This window comes from Cyprinodon variegatus, unplaced genomic scaffold, assembly GCF_000732505.1.
Source record: "Cyprinodon variegatus isolate N-32 unplaced genomic scaffold, C_variegatus-1.0 Scaffold385, whole genome shotgun sequence".
Classification (NCBI taxonomy): domain Eukaryota; kingdom Metazoa; phylum Chordata; class Actinopteri; order Cyprinodontiformes; family Cyprinodontidae; genus Cyprinodon; species Cyprinodon variegatus.
Genome location: NW_015150838.1, coordinates 157,023 through 172,858, shown reverse-complemented (window position 1 = coordinate 172,858; position 15,836 = coordinate 157,023). Strand labels below are relative to the sequence as shown.

General features: G+C 36.2%; 3 protein-coding genes across 3 annotated transcripts in view; all 3 read left to right on the top strand.

Moving 5' to 3' along the window:
* The window catches only part of yif1a (Yip1 interacting factor homolog A (S. cerevisiae)), a 13,367-nt gene extending 9,640 nt beyond the window's left edge, over window positions 1–3,727 (top strand). Inside the window, exons 5-9 of the mRNA XM_015387074.1 lie at window positions 204–282; window positions 356–413; window positions 506–661; window positions 835–928; window positions 3,323–3,727. Of these exons, the coding sequence (XP_015242560.1) occupies window positions 204–282; window positions 356–413; window positions 506–661; window positions 835–928; window positions 3,323–3,481 (546 nt within the window). The 3' untranslated portion in view covers window positions 3,482–3,727. The remainder of the gene's footprint in view (window positions 1–203; window positions 283–355; window positions 414–505; window positions 662–834; window positions 929–3,322) is intronic.
* Window positions 3,728–7,450: 3,723 nt separating this feature from the next.
* LOC107092550 (forkhead box protein N2-like) lies at window positions 7,451–13,251 on the top strand. The gene is made up of 5 exons (XM_015387082.1): window positions 7,451–7,589; window positions 9,743–10,361; window positions 10,558–10,679; window positions 11,559–11,614; window positions 11,981–13,251. Exons 2-5 carry the CDS (start codon window positions 9,783–9,785, stop codon window positions 12,313–12,315), a joined length of 1,092 nt encoding a protein of 363 aa, XP_015242568.1. The 5' UTR covers window positions 7,451–7,589; window positions 9,743–9,782; the 3' UTR covers window positions 12,316–13,251.
* Window positions 13,252–14,420: 1,169 nt separating this feature from the next.
* The window catches only part of LOC107092558 (atlastin-3-like), a 14,368-nt gene continuing 12,952 nt past the window's right edge, over window positions 14,421–15,836 (top strand). The window contains exon 1 of the mRNA XM_015387099.1: window positions 14,421–14,568. The gene's annotated coding sequence lies outside the window, so the exon portion shown is untranslated. The remainder of the gene's footprint in view (window positions 14,569–15,836) is intronic.

The window sequence follows — 15,836 nt, the reverse complement described above, 5'->3', positions numbered from 1 at the left end:
AAACTTTTCCTTCTTTGCTGTGGAAAATAATAAAAAATAATTTTCTCCTCCTCGTAATATAACAGGAATTGTAGTTTTGTTTCAAATTGCTTACAAATATTTACTGAATTGTCTCATCAGGTTAAATGATCTTTCATTCAGTCGTTCTTTCTATTGTCCCGTTTAACAAAGCTGATTTCCTTCATTCTCGTGCCGTTTTTCAGGATTGGGAGGTCCGTTACCATCGGGACACTCCGCTCACCCCAAGGCAAGATGTAAATGCGCCTGATCTTTACATACCTAGTAAGTTAACTGTAACCGTAAAGTATTTAGCATTGTGTTCTGTTTATTTAGGGTTTATTTCTTTGTCTCACAGGCATGGCTTTCATTACATACATTTTACTGGCTGGAATGGCCCTTGGTATTCAAAAGAGGTGAGGGTTTCCTATTTTTCTGCTGGGGCGGGGTTATTTCATCTTGGTCTCTGGTCAGAAAAGCACATTAAATGTTTTGACTCTGTGTTCAGGTTCAGTCCAGAGGTTCTTGGACTGTGTGCCAGCACTGCCCTCGTGTGGATCATCATCGAGGTCCTGATCATGCTGCTGAGTTTGTATTTACTCACCGTACACAGCGACCTCTCTACCTTTGATCTCATCGCATACAGCGGATACAAATATGTCGGGTAAATACAATTTATGATGGACAAACTTTTAAAAAAAAAGACAATTTAATCCACCTCTTGTCCCCTGTTTTATAGTTTGACAGCTTTCTCTTTTTATTTTGTTTTTTGTTAAATGTTATGTGGAATAGACCCACCATGTGTTTATATTTATATTTTGTTTATATTTTTCCTAGAATGATCTTCACAGTGTTGTGTGGCTTATTGTTCGGCAGTGATGGGTATTATGTTGCCCTAGTGTGGTCCTCTTGTGCTCTGATGTTCTTCATTGTAAGTATCATTACAGGCTTTATCATATAAACTAAATGAAATATTGATTTTATGAAGGTGTTAAGAAAAATAATAATTGAGGTCAGTTTTTCAGTCTAAATACAATATCAGTTTACTATTAAGATGTTACTTTTATGTTCTTACTAATACGCTTTTTTTGGTCTTTTGGTCTTTAAATTGAAATTTCAAATTTTCCAATCAGAGCCCCAAAAGTACTTGTTCTACAAACTCATTTTAATTTACTAATTAATGCTATTTTAGCTCATCAGAATTTTAACTGAGTCACCATCACCTCATTTTGCCGTCTACAGTCGACCATTTATTAGCATTATTTTGCTGATGTTTTGCATTGATCAGATATAAGGCATTTTAACGTGATTAAATGTACAGCAAAGCTATTGTTGACAGAGAGCAAGTGACTCATTGTTTTTTAGTAAAGGAAAACCCATTAGAAATTCTGAAACTGTTTGTACGTTGTAATTTTCTATCCTGTAAAAATATGAGCAAATATGTAACGCATGGAATTAGGGCTGAAACAATTAATTGGATTAATCATGATTATTCAATTTTAGTAATTGATTAATCATAAACTGGACTATAGACTCTTAAAGAAATGCTTTTATCTGTCAAAGGAACCATTTCAGAGTAGTAATTCTACGAAAACTGTAAAAGGAAAAAAAATTAAAACCTTTTGCATTTAGGATATAAAAAATATTTTTCTTCTGTCAATATGCTCTATCCAGAACTCCTCGAACGGGAAAGTTTTAGTTCCACCTGGTTTAATGTTTTAAAAAGTACTTTATAATGAAGCTTTGGCTAGCTGATTAATAATCAATTAATCAAAAAAGTAATTGACTGATTAATCGATTTGCAAAATAATCTTTAGTTGCAGCCCTACATTGAATCCCACAAGGCTCCATTCATGTGCCGCCATAACTCATGTAAATCCCTTTGAACTAATCTGTTGGAAACAAAAGAAAGGAACAGCAAGTTTGCATTTTAGCCCAGTAATTATGGAAGGTCTTGGATTAATTAGGTTATATCATCACCTAAAACATAGGCATGCATAGTTTTGAAGGCATTTTTCTTTGTACTGTACATTTTTATTAGAATTTCTAATGAAAAAAGGATCCTAAATAAAATGTAGTAAAGTGAAATGTAAAAACAGGTTTACACAGACCTGTGTAACAGGAATGGTACGTGCCTAGCAAAGAATTAAAGTTTGTCCTTTAGGGTAAATATTAGCTATTAACTTTTGCTTGGTAGGTTAAAAAGTAACATTTTTCAGCTTATAGCAGCTCTTAAATGTTGTTATGAAACCAAGTAAAGTATAAAGTTGTTAAGAATGTATAAGAAAAAAGTTTGGCCGTAAATTATATTATAAATGCTTATTTGTCGCTGTATTTTTAATTAGATTTCTTGATCATGTCTGTATTCAGATGTTCTGTGTGTTTGAAGGAAAAAAAGTGTAATATTCAAACATTGCAATAAGAGCTGATGCGCTGCCCTTTAGGTTGCTCTCTACTTTCAGCCAGTTTAAGTTTTTAGATTTTCTGCCTTAATAAACAAATAATTCTCCTGTAATGGATGTGGGCTTAGACTGTCAACATTTAGCTTTAGCTTGACATTTAGCTTGACCTTAACTTGTAGTTAAGGTCAAGCTAAACTGTTTAATGCACTGTTAGAGAGAGTTCAACTTTGCAGTACTGCTTTGGAAATGCTCTCTGCGCTTTATGGAAAAATAGCTTCTAAACATCTAACAGATCTGAATAAAAGTCTTTAAGGAATTTCTATTTTTGTTTTGTTGATACTGTGCTTATACAGGGTTTCCACGGGTCATTAAAAATCATTAAAGTCAATAAATTATTATTTTTTAAAGTTGTATTGAAGTCATTTAAATGTCAAATCCTTCTGGCTTAAACATGTATATAAATGTACTCTTTATTAGACAATATTCTCCCTAAAGTTAGAAAATTTCTAATTTAAAAAAAATCCTGTCTTAAAATCTGTTATTTTTGTCGTTATCTTATGCAGGCCAGTTAGTTATACTTCAGATTGTACACCTAAATTAAGCCAATCACATATCAACGGTCATCTGTCAATCAATTTTTTTCATTCATAGCATCTTGATTCATATGTCCCAGCTAATATATGCAACGGCTGAAATAAGAAATAAGAATAATCTAAGGCGCAGAGTTGGGCGAATAAAGCATCCAAATATTTATGGAATCAGCCTTAAAATGAGCTACATTTGAGAGAACCGGCTCACCTGAGGGGTTAAAACAAATTTTTTACATTTTATATGTTTAAAATCGAAGGCGAATATATTTATAACCGCTACTCCTGGATTTCAGCTTCACATTTCTCAGGTTGACATTATTGCTTCCTTTGCAGGTACGATCCCTGAAAATGAAGATCCTTCCCTCCATCTCCTCGGACTCGATGGGAATGGGATCGAATAACAAGCCCCAACTCCGACTTTATATCACTGTGGCAACCGCAGTCTTTCAGCCAATCATTATCTACTGGTTAACCTCCCACTTAGTGAGGTGACTGTGAGGTTCGATTAGAAAATAACTGGAGTCCAACAGGACTGGATCCAGGCCTGTGGTGGTTAACTGTTTGTAAACTCGCCCTTTTACTGTTTTGGTAACAAATATAAGACATCTGTGGATGCTGTTAAGCTGCAGAGTGTGTGAAGTTTTTTCAGCTTCATCTGATTAATCAGACGGCGTAAAACAAAGTCTCGCTCTCTGTTGTGTGTGATTGTGAAGTAACGCTGACAAAAGCTTGAGATTTCAACAACTAACTGTAAACATAAGGGCTCCCAGTGACAAGTTTTCTAATCAGTTTTGATCCTGTGTCCAAACTAGCTTTTATATCGTGTCTCTGGACATGCTGTTCAGTGTTTAAAGCAAACAGTACACCAACATCATTACGCTCATGATTCAAGACAAGTTTTTCTGGTGTGGTAATGTTGCAGCTTTGGATTTTATTTATCTACATTTGAATGAAGCATAAGAACGTTTTGAATTTTGTAGAAAACAATAAACATACTTAGCTTTGTGTATTTACCTTCGTTTTTTTCTCTCTTTGTGATAAATTTACTAACATTATTCCTCTAAGATGTAATGAATTAATTAATCCTGATGTCTTCAAGTAAAATGCAAATGGATTATGAAAGACCAAGAGAGTCACTTTAAATCATATGACTAGAAATCCAGTTTTTAAAGCTCTTTCTAGTTGTATGTTGTGTTTTAAATTATTACAGGAATTGTAAGTTTTATTAATTATTAATTAATCCAGAATTTAATGCTTCAATTTCAACATGTCTTTTTAAATCATATTACTGAGTGGAGCTTAAAAACAATTCATAAATTGAATTATAAATACTTTTCCAAATCACAAGTAAAAGATAATTCTTTTATTTTTTACTTTGTATTTTTAAATCATTTTCGCAGCTGTCAGCTCTCTCATTGGTTAGATTGTATCACATATAGCATTTTTTTGAGAATTTGGAAACAGTTGCTCTTTATTTCCCAGAGTTATGGATGAAGGAGAGGAGAGGAGAGAATGGATATGTGTCTATTCATCTCTTCGTCAACAACAAATTCTGTGATTTTGTAGCAGTTGCTCCTTATTTGCCAGAGTAATGAGAGGGGAAACCTATATATGAAATAATCCATTCCCCCTCCATGACATAGGGCCTTATTTTTTAAATGAAATGAATTACCTTTTTAAATGTGTTTTTTTTTTGTCTTTTGAACTAGGATTTGAAAATGTTTTTTTCAAATTCCTTTGTGTTCCAAATGTGGTTCAGAAAACAAGGGGCCATGACATGTTTAGTAGAAGCAAAATACGGGCAATTACAGGTCTAACGCCTCTAGTGGCCAAAACGGTGTGCCTTTAATAATGGATTACTGAATATTAATTTTTGCAATTCCTGCGATTAGAAAGGTTTTTTTGATTGGATTTTAAGTTGTATAATCATTTAAAATGTTTTTTCTTTCTTTTTCATTTTCAATAGCTGCGCTTCATTATAAAAGTGTGCAAAACTATGTTGATATTCTGCTAAATTTTGCATTTGTAGTATTTCAATTATATAAAAAATACAATGACGCGTGAATACAGCATGATGGAAGCACAAGATATTTTCATATCTCAGCCGTGGCTCTAGTGGACGCCATCATACCGCCGGTCATCTAGACCTTTTCACAAGGCAGTTAAGTTCCGCAACAGATCATTTCACTTTTTTTCTTTGTAGTTTTCTTTTTTGTTATTTGATAGTTAATGGAAACACAGCTAGTGACCCTCTTGGTCTTCCATACTGGACATCCTTTCTTTTCTAATGCTAAAACCTGAAACACTCAAACTATTCATGCAAACAAATAATTGTTTTAAATTAACAACAAAACACTTAAAACGAGAATCAAACTTTTCTTTTTGTGTAGGGTTAGGATTGGCAGGTCCTTCATTAGAAGGTGATGGGAAGTAACAAAGTACAAATACTTCGTTACTGTACTCAAGTAGATTTTTCTGATATTTTTACTTCACTACTTATTTTTATGGCGACTTTTTACTTCTACTCCTTACATTTTTACGCAAATATCTGTGCTTTCTACTCCTTACATTTTAAAAAATTGGCTCGTTACTTTAGTTTTGAATCATTTCAATGGAGTTACCTTTATTATTTTTCATGTCATCAATACCAAATTCAATCTAATTGGATGGGAATCTACGTTGCATTTGACGCACCACTACAAGATGAATCGACAGATTCGGTGGTATTCATTCGCGGCAAATCATTGCAGCTTGGTGGCGGTGGCGTTACATAGTAGTATGGACGACGAGATGATTGAAAATGAACACAACGGAGATCTAGTCCTATTGGCAGACATCCATTTAAAATGTAGGCAACGGCATGAAAAAAGTGGTTTCTACTTTTATTTTTATACTTTAAGTAAATTTACAAGCCTGTACTTTGTTACTTTTACTTGAGTAAAGAAGTTTAATCAGTATTCCACTTTTACCAGAGTATTTTTTAACACAAGTATCTGTACTTTTACTCAAGTACGGAAAGTGAGTACTTTTGCCATCTCTGCAATGAAAGTAACAGGATCTAACTGTGGCAGGTGTGTTTGGTAGTCTAGGAGTGTCATTGGGCACTTTGCATTGATTCTCTTGATTCACTTAGTTTGAGCGTGAGACCATCCATGGATACCATGAGTTTATTATATATTTCCCCCTGTTCATGAAGAATCGGCACGAATTTGGAGAGGAAAATAATCAGAGCTACTGGACTGTCACATTTATCAGAAATACATTTTCAGAAGTAGTCTTGCTGTAGGGTAATATAACCTGTTTGAAATTTAAAACGATATTATACTCTGTCAGACATTGATAGAGAATAAATCTGCATAATGCAATCCTTTAGTCAAGAAATAATTATGGATCTCTGATTTCTTTTCTGAGTCTAATCTTCACAAGATGTTGGTTAAGCTTATCTCGTGTTGCAGATTTAAATAATTTGAGATAGGAACTTACATAGTTCCTTGTTTAAAGGTAACTAAAAATGTTCACCCTTATGATTTCTATTTATGATTAATCCATTGAAATTGAGCAAATCATCTTAAGTGTTAAAAATGCTGCAAATGACTTAATTTTGAGAAGCAGTGTTTTGTTGGCACAGACATACATTATATAGATATGGCAATATATCAAGACAATAATGTTCAGTTTTATGTATTTTCTATTCATCACAATTTCAACATTTTATTTAAGAAAACTATTTTGCATCTTCCTGTTAGTAACTGTCAGTCATCACATATAGTGTAAAAGTTTTGTAGCTTGTGTCATATAAGGTGACAAGAGACTTTCATTCCACCAATTAAATGACAAAGGTATGCCATATAGCTTCTGGTGAAAGCTGTTATTAAATTTTTTCTTTTTATTTGACATTTGTCATAACCTTGAACTAACATAACAAATACAGTAATAGATTATTTACGTTGGTTTACTATAACTGGAGTGGAAAACGCAATGCATGCTCTTTTCAGGACAAGTTCTGTGAATTATGGAAGGAAGACAAATTTGTTTCTAGTCAAGTGATCAATTAATCTTCTATTTAATTAGAGGGACAAACACTGCTTGATCTGTTTAATGTAAATAACCACAAACAATCAATCTAGATGCAATAGATCTGTTAAAAATATATATTTTTCATATTATTTTGATAATATGAAAATAACAATTTGTGCTCGTTGTTTGACCAGCTTTTAACAGGCCAAATATACCTAAAAGGGTTTGAACTATTTTCAATCTTTTACTATATCATTAAAATCGAGCTGTTATTTAACAAGTGTAAAGAAATCCCTTCAGTTTACATCAAACATTTAAAAAGAAACCTTTTGAATTGTAATATCATGATCCTTTTTGCGTGTTCAGCCATATTTAAAGTTTGACGCGCGTGATCGCCTCGGGAGCGCGCAGCACGCAGAGCGTCCTCGCGGTTTCCTTGGTAACCGCAGATATCAACAGCGCTCGGAGGGAGAGGTGTCCGACTGCGACTCTTGAGCTTTAAACCCCCTCAGGTTTGACCTTTCCCTTCTTTCCGAGCTGAGTGGGACTGTGAGGGAGAGCCGTCCTCTTTTTGGAACATCTGGTGAGTAACTGGCTCATCTTTACATGTTTAAGGAGCGAAAACTTGCAGCAGCGAGAGGGTTACCTGCGAGGAGAAAGGCGGCTTTCTTGAATAGCTCATTGAAACTTTATATTGCTCCACCATTTGCTTTCTGCAACTCTTTGCAGAACCATGTGGTTTCATGCAAAGTTATAGAGCTTTATAAATGCAGCTTCTAACAGCCAGGGTGAAGCTAAATATTATATTTTTGTTCTGGATCCACCGTCTAATAGCTGCACCTGTTCATTATAATAGGTTGATGGAAATGTGAGTCTGGACTTTGAACAAAGAGAAGATGCTCATCAGAGGGGAACGGCTGGTAAACATGTAACTGATCCAACCTTTGATGTCAGAGCAGTTTTTTAAAGTTAAATTGTATTTTTTTTTTTTTTTTTTTTTTTTTTTTTTTTCCATGGGGGCAAAAAAAAAATATTACACATGCAAACGTGTACGACTGAAGCTTAAAGCTAACTGCTACTGAATAAGTGAAGTCAATTATAAAGGCAAACTAGTAAATTGGTCCAAAGGACAAACAAGTTATGCAGGGGTGGATCTAGAGGGGGGGCCAGGGGTGGCCATGACCACCCTTACCCAATCATTGGCCACCCCTACCATATTTTCCCTCTAATACAGAAGGTGGCAGCAGTAATACTCTGAAGTGGAATGTTCAAACTTATTAAACATTTAAATTTTTTATATATTAACAACTGCTTGACAACTGAAACCCTGTTGTTAATTATGCACATCAATATACAAACATTAAAGATGATAGATACAGAATTCCTGCTCTTTTCAGAACTAAATTTTGAATTATTTAGGGTACAGTAAATATAAACTTATGTGCCTCTGTAAGTCATTTAGAAATCTTCAGTGAAATCATAGATAAATAACTACTTAAATAATAATATAAAAATGCATTAAATAAGGAAATTAGTAGATTTGAATATCTTTTTTTTTTTTTGCAGAATGATTATTGATAAAAGTAGGTAATGACAAGGTAAAATATGTTCGCCCCAGAACTCAAACCTGAAAGAATTTTGTCCGCTATACATTTTATTTACACAACATAGATGTTTAAATATATGCATCTATTTGTTAGCAAAGGCTGCAGGAAAGTATAGTTTTTCTTTTTTTAAATTGGACAATTATGCACTTAAAATAAGTTAATGGATATTTTTTCTTTCTCCAAACATAGATGATTTTATCAGTTTAGCAAATTGTCTAACCTGCTCAAATCAAGGGCAAATACACTTATTTCACGGATTGAAATGACCTGTACATATTTAATTTTTTACAGTGTATGTTTTCCCTGTCTATAACACCCATGCTGACCAGCTTTCCCAGCTTTCAAAGCAAAACCACTCCCAAGGCATAATAGTGCCATCACCAAGTCTCATGGTGGAGATGGTGTGTTCAGGCTTTTCCTTTCCACCATCTTCTCTCATCCTGTACATCTTCTTCCAGCTGTTCAGGATGGCTTGTAGGAAACTGCATTCATGTGGGTTTCTTCCAACAACATGTTTCTTCTTGCTACGTTTCCAGTTAAGCCAGACCTGTAGACTTTATGCCCTGTTATCATATTCACCCACCTGAGCTGTAGTGGTCTGCAGCTCCTCCAGAGATGATCCTCATGCAGCCCAGGCTGTCAGTTTAGGCAGACATGTAGGTTTGTTTACATTTGTGCCAAACTCTGAATTTATGGATGATGCTGTATGTTTTTTAATGTCCTCAAACAAAACACCTGTGGCTGCTGTACCTACGTACACTGAGACTAGATTACTAGTGAGTTTTATTTACAAATTAGGAGATTTCTGGAGGAAATTGATTGCATTGGATTTTATTAGAATAACAGGGGCTGTAATGCGCACACCAAGGAGTTATCCACTCGTTTGTCTTGGACTGTCATATAAAACCGCTATAAAATGTACTGAAGCTTTAGTGTGTAATTGTAACAAGAGTAAATGTTAAAATACAACTTAAAGGATAGCAGTTATCACATATTTCCAAAATCTACCATATTTTCTCCGTTTTGCATAAGACTTATTGCATTACCATAGAGCCCCTACTAAGAGTCTTTTCGTTTTGCTGTTAATTGTTAATGTTGTAACTGAGTTGGTTTCAATTGTATCTTGCAGCCAGACAGCTGAATGAGTCTGGATCTTTGCCCTAAGAGAGATGGAGAGCAGCTCACACTTATCGCAGCCTTTCTCATCATCTCCCACTTCTCTGAACCTGACCTCCTCACCACAGCTCATCTCATCAAATGTTTCTCTCCCACCTTCACCGATCTCGTTCCCGCCGTCCCCTGCTTCCCTCTCTTCAGCAACAGCAGAGTCAGCTCAGTCGTCCTCACCTGCTTCAGACTTTGCTGCCTCTCGTTGCTTCGAAATACAAAGCACTCAAAGCCCAGGACAGGTGAACACATCTGACCAGGATGACCTGACTTGCTTAAGCTGGCTGCACCAGAGAGGTGATCTGCTCCCTCTGCAGCTTCTTGCCAAAATGACGCCACTGCCCAAGCAGCAGCCCTGCATGCCCGCTGCCTCCTCCAAGCCGCCGTACTCCTTCAATTCCCTCATTTTCATGGCGATAGAAGATTCTCCTCAGAAGAGGCTCCCAGTAAAGGACATCTATGAATGGATTGTGAGCAATTTTCCCTACTACAGGACGGCCACTGGTGGTTGGAGGAACTCAGTTAGACACAACCTGTCGCTTAGCAAAAGCTTCCGTCGCATTCAGAGAGACAAGAGCCAGGTATTTGCACCATTTCTAAGAAAAGTTGTATGATTAATAGCAACTTAATCCAAATATCGTTGCTTTCAGCAGCTACTCATCCACTCTTCTCTCTTATAGGAAGAAAATATATAATATAATCCCTGTTTTATTGTCTATATTTGACATAATCTGGGATTTTCTAAAGTAAAAAAGTAGATTTTTGTGTCCTTTGCAGTCTACAGGGAAGGGGTCGCTGTGGTGTGTGTGTCCACAGTATCGGCCGGCACTACTGGAGGCTCTAAGGAAGACCCACAGTTATCACAGCAACAACAGCAACCTGATCAACAAGCCCACACTGTGAGTACAATCAGAGACTGGGCCAGTTTCAGACCAGCGAATGCTAAAACATTACAATTATTCATTTGTTATATATTTATTCAAAGTTGAAACAGGTGTAAAAACGGGGCTCTTATTTACTGTGTGTTAGAATGAGTAAACCGAACCTTCACCATGAACTAGTCCTCTAGGCAGATGAGTCTGAGGAGACGGTTTGCAGTAGTGCTGATCTGATCTGATCTGATATGGTTAAGGAGGAGCTCAGCCAAAAAGTTAGGCTCTTATTTTCCTGGCAGACCTCAGACCCTCATTTCATCAGATTATCTACATTTTCCATGGTTTCAGGAGGGATATATTGTTAGAGCCCTGGCAGATCTTATAGCCAGAACCAGATAGAAACTTCTGCTTTATTGTGTCCATCCACCCAGAGGTGGGTAGTAACTAGTTACGTTTACTCAGTTACATTTATTTAACTAACTTTTTTAGAAAAATGTACTTTAAGGATAAAATTTTCTGCATCATGCTTTTTACTTTTACTTGAGTAAAAATATGATCAAGCAGTGCCGCTCTGACTTGAGCACAGTTTTTACTCTGCCTTCCTCTGTATCCATCCATCTTTGCCTGCCTGTCCATGCATGCTCACAGAGCTCTGGTGTTATTTTGAGGTTTGGCATCTGAATGAAAATAAAAAGTCAAACCTGTTTTGATTTTGATTTCTAAATGCATACATCTAATAAACTAGCTCTCATATTTTTAAAACATGCTTATTGATATTTTTTAACAACATCATCAATTGCTTTTTTCACATTTTTCTATAACTATTTGATAACTTGCTGAGAAACTTCCCAGAAAACCTCTTGTTTTGGATTCAATGTCTTAATCCTGCTGTGTGGTTTGCAGGTTAGATGGATCCAGCCATGAGGTACCTGCAGTGTGTGACACAGTGGAAATCTCAGGTCAGTATGGAATCCTGCGTCAGGTTTTTGAACCCTCCATTTTCTCTGGGTTTCTTAGAGCGTGCAGCTTTTTGTCAGAGGAGAAGCGACTATCTATGGCATTTTTACCACTTGCAGCTTTTGTCTAGTCTGCAGCTTTTTCAGCAAGCAGCATTGTTCTTGTGTTTGTTTTCCGTTTCTACGGTAACCGTCTTATTTCACCTTAGTAACACACTCAGCTCATGTTATGCCTAAATCTTTGCTCTTAAGGACCCCAAGTGTTTGCCCCGGTATCTGATGACTGCTGCTCCAATCTGCTGGTCTCATGCGAAAGTTAAAAATATTATTTTCTCAGTTGTGAATTATTTTCTTCTTTATCCTACGCAGACACTCTTTCTCACTCCCTGCTGCTCTCCAGTTCCTCTCCCCAAATCCACACGGTTTTCTCCGAAGACATGTTGTGCCCTTTGACCCCGGATCACGAGGAGCTGGTTACCATGGATTCTACTGAATACCAGCCGAACGAGGTCAGCGAAGAAAAGGACCCGCTGTCTGACAGCGGGTACATCGAGCTGCATTACTACGAGTCCGACCAGTGCCAGTACCTGGTGCTGCCAGAAGAATCTGAGCTGGACCTGGAGACTGTGGAGATCCTGCAGCTGGACGTGGAGGCCCAAGAAGCGGCCGGGTCCCTGCTAGACCTGGCAGGTGGCGGATATTAGCTCACGTCATTTGAGGGGAGTGGTAGCCTGGTGGTTAGGGCATTGCGCTTGGAATCTAGAGGTTCTAAATTCAAGTACCACTCCCACAGACTGCCACTCTGGATCCCTGAGCAAAATACGCTTAACCCCAGACTGCTCCTCTGGCACCCCACGATGGCAGCCCACTGCTCCCCAAGGGGATGGGTTAAATGCAGTGTTCATTTCGTTGGTCTGCACTTGTGACAGTGTAATAACAATAAAACGCTGGACAAAAAAGGAAAAAAAAAATGATGACAAACATTACAGCTACTATCATATCTACATATGTCTAAACCCAAAGTATTTCCTCCTAACATGTCCACACTGCCATGGAAATTGTATTAAGCTCCGAAATATTAGCTTAGATCTACAGACGAAACGAAGTAAAAACCCATGTGTATTCAGGCATGTTGGACACCCAAGCTCAACTCATCAAAGATCAGAACAAATATTTTTAATTCTAAAAGTATTAAAAGTAAACTTTTATCGTATTTCCTGAATGTTTAACAAAAGCGCTTCCAAACTCAGACAGTTCATTGTTACTGTTACGCCTTGGTTACAGTTTCTTAAAGTCAAGTATGAAGTTCATACAGATCAAAAAGAAACCGGGAAACTTACTTGCATAAATGGAGTTTCATATATATTTTTTATTATATTCAACTTTTTTGCAGACTTTTCTGTAACAGGTGTTTCTAAAAGTATTTTGGGAATATATTTAATTTATTATGTTCTTATGATGATAAATGTACCCCGGTAGTATGGAGGATCAATAATAATAGGATTATAAGTAGTAATATTTATTATTTCCATTGATTTCTTACTTTTCCTTTTCTAATTGTTAATAATACATTTAACTAATTATTTTCACAAAAGGTGTTTTAACGTTGATGTTATGCATGTTTTTGAATCTCAAGCTTCCTTTGATCTCACTAATTTTAAGAATTTTTAACTTAATTCTTTTTATTCAACATTGCTTTCTATGTAAGTTTGATCCAACCACTGCCACTAGTTAAAATATTTTTACTGTAGTTAACTCTGTTTCTCATTTTCTGTTGTTGTGAAATAAAATCTGTATTTTATTCCTTCAGCATCATATTTTACGCCTCCCCTTTTTTTTTTATCTCAGCAAACAAGTCATTAGAAGATGATGAGATCAGTACCAAACCTCAAAAAGAAAAAGTTTAATGTTTGCACCCCAAGTTTCAGGAAGTATGATGAAACTATGCAGTAATACTAACAATATTAGAAATAGTCTACTTTCTATCAATCTCTTGATTCCTTTAGATGTTCTGCCTAACACCTTGCGTGTGTGTGTGTGTGTGCTTTATTTTTAATATTGTCCAATTTTTGATTCCCTAAAAATCTGAACATTTTTAAGAAAGTTTTCTTTAATCAGCCTTAACTGTTTTGTTTAAATAAATTGGATATACCCAATGCAGGGTAAACAGAAACCTTATATTTTTAACGATAAAAGCAACATCTTTTTTTGTTGCTTTTTTTTTAGATGCAGTATTAAAATATTGACCCACATTCCATCTACATTGGTTGCAGAAGATTGCTGATTAACTGTAAAACAGTTGGAATTTATTTCACTGGGGAATTTTGTTCATTTTTTTATTTTTTAACAACAAAAATAGAAATCATGAGAAGAAAAATAGGTAAAAATTTAACAGTGATCAATTTTTAATAGCATTTTTAATTATTTTTTATTTTTTATTTTTTTAGAAAACCTTTATGTAAGTCATAAAATGAAGATTTGAATCAATAACTCCACCGGGGGGCGCTATATCCACATAACAACTTACTACTACTATTTCTCATCAAACGAATACTGGTTGCTTGGATACCGTTTCCTCCTCCGCTTTGAAAATCTTTTGGATGAGATTTGGTTAAACGCAAAGTAACTACTTTACATTACCTCCTCGGTCGTTGCGTAAAGATCACTTCCACTAAAAAGAAACTACATATCCCATATTTTATTGATACGTTTGACGCAAAGGGGCATGTAGTTTTTAAGAGACTCCAATCGGATGAAACAGGCAGAGTTACGAACTACATTTCCCATCTGGCGTTTCGCGGGCCGAAGGCGGAAGTGGGCAGTTCAGTTGTGGAAAAAAGTTCTCATGACTGTTTTCGTGTCAGTGAGAAAAAGTTAGTCGTTTGTCGACTCCTGTGTGTCTGTCGAGGCTTCTTAAATACAACGAGGCACCGTGAAACTTAAGCTAAAACAAGCAGGTATGTTTTTATCGACTTATTTGTCCGGAACGCAATGGAGTTCGGGATTTTCAACTCCGCGCGTGTTTAATAGCTAGTTCCTTGTTTTGTTTGAACGTGTAGCATTTTTCCCCCCCCAGACCTGTTAGCTTAGTTAAACAGGCTCGGATATGTTCATGTCAAAAAAGTGGATATATGTGTAACTTCACTGCACCGTACTCACTCTACTAGCTGTTAAGCTGTCACCGATGTGGTTTTAAATCCTGTTTGTGTAGTATAGTTCTGTTTTTTTTTTTGTTCTAAATGATCCTCATTGCCATCCAGCCTGCTCTGCAGAGAATTGTTGGCATGATGATCCTCAAAGCCACACCTTTAAGGTGCTTGAAAGCAGGGAGGGACCTTAATTTGACGACACACGGTATCATTTTTGTGTTTTAATCATTGCTGTGATGAAAGACGGTTTTCCCAAGTCTGCCAACAAAGCGCCCCTTTGATGCAGAAAAAAACCATGACCAGATTAGTGAGGGCATGCTAAATCCATAAGCTGCAGGCAGAGCAGCATGACGCAAATATGAGCAGCCCACAGCCAGAGCCACACACAGCTAAACTGTCTATCTGACAGACTTGTTGGAATAGTATTTTCATACCTGCAGGGTGAGTCTGCAGCAGCTATTTGCTATTAATTATGAAGAAGATCAACTGAAAGGAGATCCACCCTTCACTACCTGAAACTATTTGTTTTTCAATCACTTAATACTATTTTATTATTCAGTCTCTAAAGACTTATTTGTTTCAAGTCTGTACCACCATAGTCCTCACAAAATCTGGACAGAGATATGCCTCATTATATCTTATTAAAGTAGGAATGGCATGTCGTCCAATGTACAATAGAGGATTATAAATCTATTTTGGCATAAAACTGTTCCCTCTAATAACCTTTATGCTCTTGCACTCAATGTTTTGCCTAAAAAACAAACAAAAAAAATAACCAAAGGAATCTATCAAAACCAGTGGTGTAAAAATTACACACATTTGTTACTTAAGTAGAAGTATAGATACTGCAGTTTAAAAATACTCTGGTAAAAGTTGAAGTATCAGCTTGACCTCTTTGCTCAAGGAAAAGTCGTAAAGTATAAAAGTATAAAGTAACCTTTAAAACAAAAGCCAGATGCCACTATATTGATTTTAAAGCTCAATTTTTCGACTATTTCGAAAAATTCTTTGAGATAGGGCCAAGGATGAGGGAAGTCTTGTTGGTCTCCATCTCCCGATACGCTCTCGCCTGTGTC

What these genes read in the sequence shown, in the direction of transcription:
- LOC107092550 (XM_015387082.1), top strand. Translation starts at nt 9,783, where the DNA reads ATGGAGAGCAGCTCACACTTATCGCAGCCTTTCTCATCATCTCCCACT. An exon ending in TTCAGAGAGACAAGAGCCAG is followed by an intron (nt 10,362 to 10,557) that starts GTATTTGCACCA and finishes TGTCCTTTGCAG; the next exon opens with TCTACAGGGAAGGGGTCGCT. An exon ending in CTGATCAACAAGCCCACACT is followed by an intron (nt 10,680 to 11,558) that starts GTGAGTACAATC and finishes TGTGGTTTGCAG; the next exon opens with GTTAGATGGATCCAGCCATG.